At 58.7% G+C, this 11430-nt stretch overlaps 1 protein-coding gene across 2 annotated transcripts; it reads right to left on the bottom strand.

The window, feature by feature from the left end:
- Positions 1-553: 553 nt before the first annotated feature.
- TOMM40 (translocase of outer mitochondrial membrane 40) lies at positions 554-11121 on the bottom strand. Of its 2 annotated transcripts, none has more exons than XM_057711858.1 (10): positions 10988-11121; positions 10548-10827; positions 9745-9812; positions 9190-9282; positions 8213-8314; positions 7511-7616; positions 2823-2945; positions 2593-2669; positions 2369-2471; positions 554-1202 (listed from the first exon to the last, which is right to left on the bottom strand). In XM_057711858.1, exons 2-10 carry the CDS (start codon positions 10819-10821, stop codon positions 1063-1065), a joined length of 1086 nt encoding a protein of 361 aa, XP_057567841.1. In that variant the 5' UTR covers positions 10822-10827; positions 10988-11121; the 3' UTR covers positions 554-1062. The 2 variants fall into 2 exon arrangements, with proteins under 2 accessions (XP_057567841.1, XP_057567840.1); XM_057711857.1 differs by having other exon boundaries at positions 10924-11059.
- Positions 11122-11430: the final 309 nt, after the last annotated feature.

Here is an 11430-nt window from a genome sequence, read left to right as displayed (position 1 = left end):
GAGGTGGGCAGAACTGCCACCGGCCTCCCCTGCTGCAAATGCCTGCGACCCAGGTGACACAGCCCCCACTCCTCTATCCCCACCAGTGAGTCAGACTCCAGCCCCACCCAGGGTCTGGAGCCCAAGCCCCTTTCCCCTTAAGGGAAGTAACTGATTCTGAAGTCTTTCCAGGTGCTTAAATGCTTCCCGAGGCTTCTTGAAAGCCCTGACCTTCCTATTAGAAGGTCCCCACTTCTAATGGGGACCTGCACCTGGCGACAGACTCATCCCTGTTGCTTCAGTTCACAGGGACAAAGTCCTCTGCAGCCATGCTGGCCAGGCCAAGCTGAGGTGAGTGACCGCAAGACCGCGCCCTCCTGGGGAGGGAGGGCCTGATATCCCTGTGGGGAAGGTCACAGGGAGGCTTTGTGATCCTGGGCCAGGTCCTTCCCCTCTCTGGTCTGGGCTCTTGCCAGTGACCAGGCTTGATTCCCTTGCCCCCTACCGGCCACGGTGGGAGCTTGGGCCGGATGGGATAGGCCAAACGGACCACAGACACACGGAGGAAACAGAGGCCTCCTATTTCATTTTTTTCCATGTATATTTTTTGTAGTTTTTTTTTTTTTTGTAAAATGTCCCGGTTCTTCCATAACTTATAAACATGATTTATACCGAGGGGTGGATGGGAAAGTGGGCAGGGGCGGAGTGACTGGGGATGGGGAAGCTCCTCTTCTTGCTGCCCCCTCAGGGCTGGGCCCAGGGCCCTTTGGGGGACGGGGACACCCCAACACCTCCCTGAGGTTGTCTGATCGCCTCTGCCCCTGGTGCTCAGAATCCCTTCCTGGACCCCAGGCCCACTGGGCACACTGCCCCTGGTACTCCGAATCCTGACGCGCCCGTGGTTCCAGAATCCCCCTGCCAGCTGCTGGGGGTGATGGGTCCCCTCCTTTCCACTGCCCCCCTGACTCCCGAGGAGGAGGGAAGGGAGCGGGAGCGGGGCTCAGGTCTCCCCCTCCGTGGCAGGGGGAGGGGGAGGGGGGATCTGAAGGAGAAAGGGCATGGAAGGCGGGGGCCAGGAGGGGCTCAGCCAATGGTGAGGCCGAAGCCGCACTGGAACTTGTTCTTTCGGTGATTCAGGAAGGCCCCGAGGGCCAGCGTCAGGGGCAGGGGCGGGAGCTTCTTCTCCAGCGTGGCGCCCACGACCCAGTTGCTGTCCACAGAGCCTGCGGGGGGACAGCTGTGCTCAGAGCCTCGTGCTGCCTTTTCGCGCTCTCCCCGGAAGATACCACCGGCCAGACCACTGACTGTGCTGCTCCCGCCACCTGGAACCCTCCCCACGCCCTCCAAGTACTTCGGCTCTGAGCTCAGCGACCCTTCCCCTCCCAGAAGCCCTCCGCCAGTCCATGGGCCCCCTCGTCCCAGTCCTGTCCACACCAGGCCGCCGGTCTCCAGGGACAGGTTGCTCCCTCCCCACAGTGAGCCCTGGGGGGCGGGGACGGGGGGGGGGGGGAGAAGGGGACTGCTGTGTCCCCAGGCATCCTTGGCACAAGGCTGGGCACAGAGCAGGTGCTGAGCATCTGCTGAATGAAAGCCTGAAATCTCTGACTCTACTCCATACTCTGTAATGGCCCATATGGGAAAAGAATCTAAAATAATTAATTAATTAAAAAAAAAGAGTGGACATACGTATATGTATAACTGATTCACTTTGCTGTACACGTGAAGCTAACACAATGTTGGTATATCGACTGTACTCCAATAAAAATTAAAAATAAAAAAAAAGACTGAAATCTCTTCTAGGGCTCGTCCCCACATGGTGCAGCCTGAGGACTCTGAACAAGAGTAGAGAAGCTGCAGTGCTGCGAGGGCTTGAGAGGTGGGCAGGGAAGGTAGGCTTCAGAGGCAAAAACAAACAAACAAACCCCACCCCTCCCTGGGCCTCCTGGCTGCCTTCAGAAGCCCTGACCCAGGCCCACTGAAGTGGCCTTTCCAGGGCAGTCTCCACACACCCCAAACCTGAGAGCCACTGAGGCCCAAGAGGAAACTTAAAACTAGAGTGGGTCAGCCTCAGGGGTGGTTCCGGACCCGGTTGTGACCGGGCGGCCTCCCTAATGTGAGACAGTGGGGCAGGCTGGCTGCCTTCCTCTCGTGAAAAAAGAAAATCAAGGGCCCTGTGTGCAGACGGGAGGGGGCCGCTGGCAGGGGTGGGATGGGGGGATGGTAGGTGTAAAGCAGGGGGCCCAGGCTCCCACCCACCCTCTGAACAAGCATTCCTAGGTAATTTGGTGGCCCAGCATGCTGCCCTCTGCCGTCTCCCCTGGCCGGGACACCCACTCAGAGCTAAGCCACCTCTTGTCTGTTTCCCACGTAAGGAAATGGAGGCCTGTACCTTTGAAGAGGAGGTTGGCCTTGGGCAGGTCCAGCTGGTACCCGAAGGAAACACTTGTGTCCTGCATCCTTGTGCTGGCCTCAAACTCCACACCCACCTGCAGCTGGAGGGGCCAGGGCGACACACTCAGGTCAGCCTCCCAGGCTGGACTCTCGAGCACACCCGCCCCGGGCACCCCACACCTGGCACATGCGCCCCTGTGGCCAGTCCCCAGACCAGCTCACCTGGTCACTGGCTTTGTGGTAATATGTTGCGTGCATGCCCGCCTGACCCAACGTTACTGTCGCCAACCAGTTATTCACTGTAAGAGAGCAGGGTGGGGGTGGGGCAGGTTACCAAGGGGGCTCAGGCATCCGGGAACCCAGGTTTTCCCCCCTCCGCCCTTGGACCCAGGAGTCCGGACCCCCAGGCCCCTCCTCCCTCAGACCCAGGTGACCAGGGCCCCCAGGCTCACATGTATATTTCCCAGCTAGTGACATAACAGTGCCCTCCTCCCCGGGCCGCCGGTGGTAGACCAGCTCTCCGCCCAGGGCCAGACATGGTGTGATGCTCTGGAGGTAGTGAGCCACAAGGATTCCTGCAGACAAGATGGGGAGGTGTTACTTCTGGGCTTGGAGGCTAGTTTCTGCCCAGTCAGGGTGCCAGGCTGGACTCCCGCTCCCTCGGGCCTCCCACTCGGGCTCTTTGCTCGAGCAGTTTGCAGGGCTCTGAGGGCAGCCTCCCAGGCCCCCTGGGACCTCATCTACTCTGCACTCATTTGCCTCCATTTCCAGAGGAGGCCACAGAGGTGGAGGGGGCACGTCCCTCCTGCATGGTCCCAAGATGGGTCAGGGGCAGAATCCAGGCCTCCTGAGCCCAGGCTCCGAGACACTCTGCCGCCGTGAGCTGTAGGAGGGTAGGGCTGGTAAGAGCACACCTCAGGGGGCCAGACAGCCTTGGGTTCAAACCCCAGCCCCAGCACTTGCTGGTGGAGTGACTGTGGCCCACCGGCCTCACTTCTCTGTGAACGGGACCCCTTGCAGGCACGGAGCTCAGGGCGCGCCTGGCACACAGCCAGCGCCCGGCCGTCACGAGGACCGGCCCCGCTGAGGTCTACTTCCTCTGTCCCTCTGCAGGAGGGACGGCTCTGAGGCCCCCTGAGTGTTTGCTAACCCATGACTCCACCACTGGGCTGAATTCCTTGAACCCAAGGACTCATTCGTGTCTGTCTTTGAAAGCCCAGGAGAGGAGATGCCACAGATGTGATGTCTGCGGAGGGGAAGAGCCAGGGAGGAAGAGAGAGTGAGCGGGGGATGCAGAGGGAGTGATGGCAGAGAAACAGAAAACAAGAGACACCGCTGTGGAGACAGGCAAACAATCAGAAACAGAGAGGGAGGGAGGAACTGAAGATTCCCAACCTGACGAGACACACGCAGCGGGTGAGGCTAGGCGAGGCACGCTGAGAGACGGACACCCAGCCAGGATGAGGGAGACCGGAGCAGAAGGGAGGCTGGGGACAGGCAAGGTTAGGAAAAGCCCAGAGCTGGGGGTGGGGGTGGGACGAAGCCTCGGGGACAGGAGCACGAGGTGTGAACCAGAGATGTGAAGACGCTTCCCAAACACAGATCAGAGGCACAGACTGGGGACCAGCCTGAGGGAGCCGGGCAGGACAGGAGGACAGCATCGGGCCTGCTCTCATCTTCAGGCACACCTGGGTCGGGGTTGCCGCCAGGAAGGCTGAGGGAGGCCGAGGGCTGCTGGCCAGGGCTGCTGGAACTGGCTCCTCCCCGTGAGCAGGTAACACAGATCCACCTCCTGGCCCCGCCTCCTCGAGCCCGTTGTTAAGCCCTTCCCAGCACACCTCTGGCCAGGAGCAGCCACTCCTTCAATAGAAGGGGAACCTCAGGCCTACGGAGGGAAAAGGGACCACCCCGAGGTCACACAGGGACTTCGACTCAAGAGTCTCTGCTCACGATCGGGACTGAGGGCCGTGAGACCCCCCCATCTTCTCTCCCACCACCCCCCGTCTCCTGGGCCTGCCTCGCTCCCCAAGCCCTGCCCTTCTCCCTGGTCTCTTGCCCCAGTCTCACCCTCTCCAAGCAACTTCGTGCGCAACAGAGGGATCTTGTTAAAGCACACACCTGCCCCTGCCACCCCCGCAACCCACCATGGCTCCCCAGTGCCAAGGAGACCCCGGCTCCTCAGGGCACAGGTGCACGGCCCCATGTGGCTCGTGCCCAGCTTCGAAACAGACTTCCTCCGAGACCGTCACAACTCGCTGCCCAGCACTTACCTCCTCACAGGGCTTTTTCTTGAACATCCCAGCCCTTCCTACATCTCTGTTTCCTTAACCTGCTGCTTTTTCCTGCCACTTGTGTCCAGACCCAGCTCCTCCGTGACCCGGGAGCTCCTCAAGGCAGGGGCTTTGTGAAAAAGCCAGTGGCTCTCAACCAGGGGCCATCCTGCAATATCTGGAGTGGCCAGGAAGAACCCGTTGAGTTCAAAACCCCATGAGAAGGAAAGAAAGCGAGTCACAGGTCTGTGAGCGAAGAGGCCTCGGGCAAGGGGCAGAGCGCAGACCTGGGGAAGGAGCACGGGTTCCCGAAACCTGCAGGGCTGGGGCCACATCTGGATCCCTGTGGAAAGTCCCCTTGGGCGGGAAGGGCCGGCACGCAGGGCGGATGCTCGGGGGCGGGGTGGGGGTGAGCACCCGAGGGGAAGATGGTTCTCGGCCCCTGCCCGGCAGAAGGGCTCCTTTCCCTCCCCGCGCCGTGCTCCCTGGGGCTTCACCCACGCAGAGCCCTTGTCTGGGAGCGCTGCCCTTGTCTTCACCTGCCTCAGTCTCGTCACCACCCCTGTCGCTCCAGGAGAGATGGGCCCCCGTCATAAGCTCTCACAGCAACCCGGACCTTTCCTGCGTAGGGTTTCTCCCAATGGGAATGCGGGGTGCTCCGGAGGCAGGGGCTCCAGATGAGAAGCCAAGGCCACAGGAGGGCACCAGGTAAGACCAGTGGCTCCTCAGTGAGGCCTAGGCTGTGATTCCAACTCCAGCTCCTCTGCTTCCTAGCTGTGTGATCCGGGGGACGGGTTTCACCCCGGGCCTTGCTTTCCTGGGCTGTGAGAACCGTGATCCCCCACCCGTGTGGGGCAGCATGGAGATCCCACCCAGAGCACACCCTAACCAGGCGGGTCTGGCCCCGTACTTGGGCTCATGGCCTCGCCACTGACCCCTTCAGCAAGGTGTGCCTGCTGCGACAGTGCCCAAGAGACGGATGGGGCACTGAGGCTCAGAGGGGGGCGCAGCCCCCAGCTGTCGGTGGTTAGTTACTGGTGTGCTCAGCGCTGACCCGGGCCCAGAAGTTGTGATCAGTGCCTGAGAGGAGGAAGGGAAACCTGTAGGAACTAAAAGACGAGCGTATCACTGATGGCCTTGGGCTCCAGGGAAGAGGGACCTAGAGGCTGGTGTTGAGGAGCATGGACTCTGGAGGTGGCCTGGCTGTGTGTCCCTGGGGAGGTACTTGCCCTCTCTGGGCTTCAACCAGACGGGGATGACAGCAGCGCTACCCCACAGGGCTTGAGAGGATTCCACAAGCCGTTCGCTCACTGCTCCATTCCTGTCGCCACGAGGGACTGAATGAAGGACCGGGTGCGCACAGTATGCTTAGGGCCTGGCAAAGGGCACGAGGTGAAACACAGGGCCTGCTGTGACCACCACCTGCTCACTCCTTTGCTCCGTATTTTCTGAGCACCTACTACTCTGTTCTCAGCACGGTTCCAGGTGCTGGGCACACAGGTACCCTGGCTTCCCGCCTTCACTCAGCACTCACTGCCCAAGAGCCTGCTCTTCCTGGCAGAGCTAACAGCAGACACAAGAATCCAGAATCACCACCTCCACCCTTCCAGTTGTTCAGACAAAAAAAGGCGGACCTCTCATCTCTGACCTCCCTCTTATCTCCCACACCCAACCCAGCAGCAAATCCCATCGCTCCACCTTCAACGTACATTCAGCTCCCCAACCACTTCACACCCCCTCCGCTGCCACCAGGCTGGAACCCCTCGTAGTCTGTTCTCCACATGTCAGCAAAAGCTGTCCTGTCAGAAGCTAAGTCAGATCCTGTCCCTCTCAAAATCCTCCAGGGGCCCTGGATTCACTCTGAGTAAAGGCCAAAGTTCTACAAAGCCTTAAGTGATCTGGCCCCGTTACCCTCTGACTTCTTCTACCACCTGCCCTCCTTCCTCATTTATTACAGCCCCAATCCTCCTTGATGTTCCAGTGAAGGGTCCTACCTCAGGGCCTTTGCACTTGCTGTTCCTTCCGGCTGAAAAGCTCTCTTCCCATATATTTGCTTGGCACCTTCCCTCACATCCTTCAGTCTTCGTTCAGATATCACCTATGTAACGAGGCCTTCTCTCAAGACTCCACCCTCCCCTCCCGAGGCCTCAATCTTTCCACACAGCTCCATCACCCATCTGCTTTACTTATGTCACTAGAATGGAAGTTCCCAGAGAACAGACCTAATTCTCCTTTGTTCACCACTGTATCCTCTGGACGTGGAATATACACAGTGTGTGATCGATACACACGCCCTAAACGAATGCAGCGAACTCAAAGGCAGACACCCAGAGACAAAAATAAAAAAGGGGGAAGCAAAGTGAAGAGATGAGAAGTACAGACGTTAGTCAGCTGGTGCCTGCCTGCAGCCAACCCAAACAGGAATTGCCCTGATCTGCCTCCATCTCAGACTTACTTGCCTCCCCGCAGTTGCACGTGGACTCCGCCTGCCGTGGGATCTGCTCTGTGCCCCCGAGCAACCCCAGAGCCCCACAAGAAATAACAAGGACAGCTCATTTCCTTGGGACCCGTCACATGCCTGACCCCATCTCAAGTTCTCCACACATGACCCACTCAATAAGCCTATGAGGCAACCCAATTTTACAGATGAGGAAACCGAGGCCCACCAGGGTGATGGAAGCACCCACGATCGCAGTTAAGCCAGGGGCAGAGCTGGGACTTGAACCTGCTTTCTCCCCGCTGATGCTATACGTGGCCTCATGTTCTGTGTTCTGAAGTCATGCCCGTCCCTGACCGTTTCTTGGATGGTAGAAAAAGAAGGCCAGAGAAAGATACGGATCTGACCCCTCTCCAAGCCCTGTGCCTCTTACCTGAACCCACCAAGACGTCTGGGTTCCCCAGGGTGACGGCTGCTGTGAAGTCGGAACCCCGGTACTCCCCGTCCACCTGCCAGTTCACAAACTTCGACTGCTGGGTCTGCGGGGGTAGAGGCAAGGGTAAGGCTGAAACCTAGCCAAGCAGGACCCCATGGGGCCCTCCTTTACCAAAAACCTTTCAGTCCCCACCCCACCCCCCTTGTTTGTAGGAAAAAGGCTTCAGCCTCCTAGATCTTCCCCAAGGGCAGATTCAAACCTTTACTAATCAGGGAAGTGAGGGAAAGCAGAAACAAAGGAAAAGCAGTCGGACAACAGTCAGACAATAGTGCCGTGATAAGGCGGAATCCTAGCTGCTCCTCAAGGACATGGGAGGCCCCCACGCAGGTGGAGGATGGTAACTTCAGGCGGAGCACAAGATTCCTGGCATACCACCACCACCAACCAACCAGCACGAAGTCACACTGCCTGCTGCCCTCCCCCCCAATTTGCCTTTAAAAACTCTTCCCTGAAAACTCTGGGGGAGTCTGCGTCTTTAGCGCACAAGCCACCTGTATTCCTTGCTTGGTCCTTGCAATAGGCCTTTCTCTGCTCCAAACTCTGACATTTCGGTTTGTTTGGTCTCACTCTGCCTTGGGTTCTTGGATTCAACACCAAGGGCGTCCTGGTGCTCAGGGTGTTGAGGGGACCCCCACTCACCTGGATGGCCATCTTGGACCTAAGGCCGGGGCCCAGCTGGTGAATGACCTGAGCATTGAGGCTGCCGCTGTTGTCCATGTCACCCACCAGCACAGGGAATGCCTGTGGGGCAGAGGGCAGGGTTTGAAGTCAGAGGTCTAGAATCATAGAAGTACACGTGTGATGGGCCTCGGTGGGAAGCCTAGGATTAGAAAGCCTCAGAAAGAAGTCCTCTCCTCCAGGAAGCCCTCCAAGACCACCTAGGCTGAGTAATGCTCCCCCCTGGGTTCACACCACCTTTGGGTTTCCCCACTTCAATCCTACTCTCCCTGGACTGTTACTCTCTGCGGACAGGCCTGTTCCCTTTCTCCACTAGGCTGTGAACTCCATGGCTGTTTCAGTTACTGCTATGTCCTCAGCACCACCCAGCACAGGGCTGGGCACAGAATGGGGGCTACAATGAAGGTCTGTTGAATAAATGAATTTATTGCATGTACAAAGTTAACATAAGCAGAGACCTAATTCAGTCCTCCATCTCTACCCATGTCCTGCCCCAGCCTCCTTCCGGGTCTCCAGTTTTGCCTTCACTCTGCTAACCTAGCATCGCAGACAGTCTAAGACATGCTGTCTCCAAAGCGTCCATCTGACCATGTCTTCCCCTCATTCGAATCTTTCTGTGGCTCTCCAGTGCCCCCTAGCGAAAGTTCAAATGCCTAGGTTGGCCTGCAAAGCCCTGCATGAGCTATGGCTCAGCCCTGCCCACGCATCACTATCTGGTGACTCTGGTGTCCCTAGACTCAACCAGCACAAGGCTGGGCAGAGACATGGGGGTCAGGATGAAGGAATGACCCAGGTTCCAATGCACCCTGGAGAGACACAGTCCCCACCTCCCTCAGCAGCCCTGGCTGCCTACCGACAAAGCCTTTTTCACCTGACTGTTTGGCTACATTGTTTGTTAGAAAAAAGATACAGTGACTGAATAGAAAAAGGAACCTCACCTCTGTGGGACTCAGCTGCTTAGTCCCCACGTACGTGACCCCAAAGTGGTAGTTGGACTCCCCGATTGTGCTGAGGGCTACTGTGTGGTTCACCTGGGAGAAGAGGGAGGGCTGTAGTGATGAGTCTGTGGGTCCCCCAAGGAATCCAGCTGAGCCCTCTCCCAGGGCAGCTCCCCTCCAGCCTGGGATGGGCAATACTTGCCAATCTGGCTTCCCCATCAGGGCGTCTCTGGGCTGGGCAGGGCAGGAAGACTGGGAGGTGTGGCCTGACTAGATTAGAGACTCAGAGAAGGGATGTGCTTGGGCTGGGGCTACACACCTTGTACTTCATTCCTGTCTGGATGTTGGCTCAGTGGGGTGAGGTGCATCTCTGGATTCTGGGCCCCTAAACCCTACCACTGGCCCCCACCGAGTGAGCAGCATGGCACTGGGTTTCTGAGACTTTTCAAGTACCAAGGAGCCCAGACCTTTAGGGAGGAGTAAAAGGGTTTATGTGCAGATGCAGAGGGATGGCTGGGATGACCTCTGGAGGATAACGGCACCAGGAAGGCTCACCTGGAAATGATTACTCAACCCTTTGTTGACTGTGAGCTTGACACCTTCCATCTGAATAGGAAACAGCTCTGAAGGAGAAGAGAAATGCTGTCACACTCCACCACACACACACCATCTCTCACCCTTCCTTCCCTACTGTCACTGTTGTCCCTTCTCCAAGGACCCACAAGCAGCACATTGCACAAAGGACCCCAACCAGTAAAGAGGCAGAATAGCCTAGTGGATGGGCCCAGGACCAAGGCCTTTGCTTGCATCCAAACTCCAGTGCCGCCACCTACTACCTATGTGACCTTAGGCAAGTCACCTTATCTCTCTATGTCAAACTTATCATCTGTAAGTTGAAGATGCTCACCACATAGAAATATTGCAAGGATTTAATGAGTTAACACATACTGAATGCTAGAACGGTGCTCAATAAGCTGCGACCACTTCTGCTATCACAATTACTCCAAGCCAGGATCCAGAAGCCTTGCGTTCCACCCCCACTGGCCCTTTGCTGACACTGTGACCTTGGGCCTCAGTTTCCCTCCCGATCACACGAGGCTGGCTTGGCTGATTCCTGGAGCTCCTGAGGTCCCTAAGGCTTTCCCTGCTGCTCTGGCGTACCATCCTGAGCTTCCACCATTTGATGCCATCGTTCTAAGCCCCAAGTTCAACGTTCCACCATTCGATCCCAACGTCAACTCCTAACGCTCTGTTAAATGATTCCACTGGTCCGTGCCAATTCCCAAGGTCCTCAGTGTGCTCCTCCTCCCCCCGAGATCCGGGCCATCACACACCCCTCCGGGCCCCTGGCCCCTCACCCTTGCACTTCCGGTGGCACTCCTCGAACGTGCCCGGGTTGGGCAGGCAGCCGCAGGCCGCATCATCCCCGGTCCCTCCAGCGTTGGCGGCCGCAGTCCCGGGGGTCCGCTCGGAACCTCGACCTGCACCAGCCCCAGCGCCCAGGCCGCCCCCGAGAGGCGGCAGCGTGAAGCCCGGAGGAGAGGGTGGAGGCGGTGGCAGTCCCACGAGGGGAGGCGCAGGCGGCGGCGGCGGCCCTGCGGGCGGCGAGCTAGCGGCCAACACGTTCCCCATGGTCGCCTGAAAGGGGAAAGGTCAGAGGGCAGAGGTCAAGGTCCGCAGGCTCCAGGACCAGACCCCAGCCAACACCCCCCTGCTCGGAGCCCCGGTTCTCACGCGCGGCAGCGCCTCCTCCCGGTCTGGGCTCCGCTCCCACCCCGTGTGCCACGCGCAACCGAACCTGCTGCCGCCGCCGCCGCCGCCGCCACCACCGTCGCCCCGCCCCGCCTAGCCCATTGGTTTAGGGGGGCCTTGGGGTCGGCCCACCAGCTTCAGGGTCTGGTCTTACTATTGGGTTTGTGGATGAGAGTCCCGCCCACCTCTTTGGAACATCCTTTTCTGTTGGTTCCCACTGACAGACAGGTCAAAGCACACCTCCCCGCCCTTCCCATTGGCTTGAGGGTCCCACACTGATTGGCTCTCGATGCCGCGGGTTCCGGTGCTCGTCCGCCATTGGTCTGTGCTGCGCACTTTGCGACGCCCATTGACGTATCGCCTCCGCCCCATTCCAGAAAGCGCCCCTCTTTCGACTCCGCCCCACGGCGAAATTGCCATGATAATTGGTCGGCCTTGGCCTTTGCAGCATCCTGATTGGCTCCAGCAGGTACAGGGGCCAGACCCTGG

Source organism: Hippopotamus amphibius, chromosome 16, assembly GCF_030028045.1.
Source record: "Hippopotamus amphibius kiboko isolate mHipAmp2 chromosome 16, mHipAmp2.hap2, whole genome shotgun sequence".
Lineage (NCBI taxonomy): Eukaryota > Metazoa > Chordata > Mammalia > Artiodactyla > Hippopotamidae > Hippopotamus > Hippopotamus amphibius.
The sequence above is the reverse complement of the archived record's forward strand: the minus strand, read 5'-3'. Positions and strand labels throughout refer to the sequence as shown.

Excerpts from the sequence above, each read along its gene's own strand:
- TOMM40 (XM_057711858.1), bottom strand. The coding sequence starts at position 10,821 with ATGGGGAACGTGTTGGCCGCTAGCTCGCCGCCCGCAGGGCCGCCGCCG. Across the intron at positions 9,813-10,547 it reads GTGCCACCGGAAGTGCAAGG|AGCTGTTTCCTATTCAGATG; the intron begins GTGAGGGGCCAG and ends CTTCTCCTTCAG. Across the intron at positions 9,283-9,744 it reads GGTTGAGTAATCATTTCCAG|GTGAACCACACAGTAGCCCT; the intron begins GTGAGCCTTCCT and ends CTCTTCTCCCAG.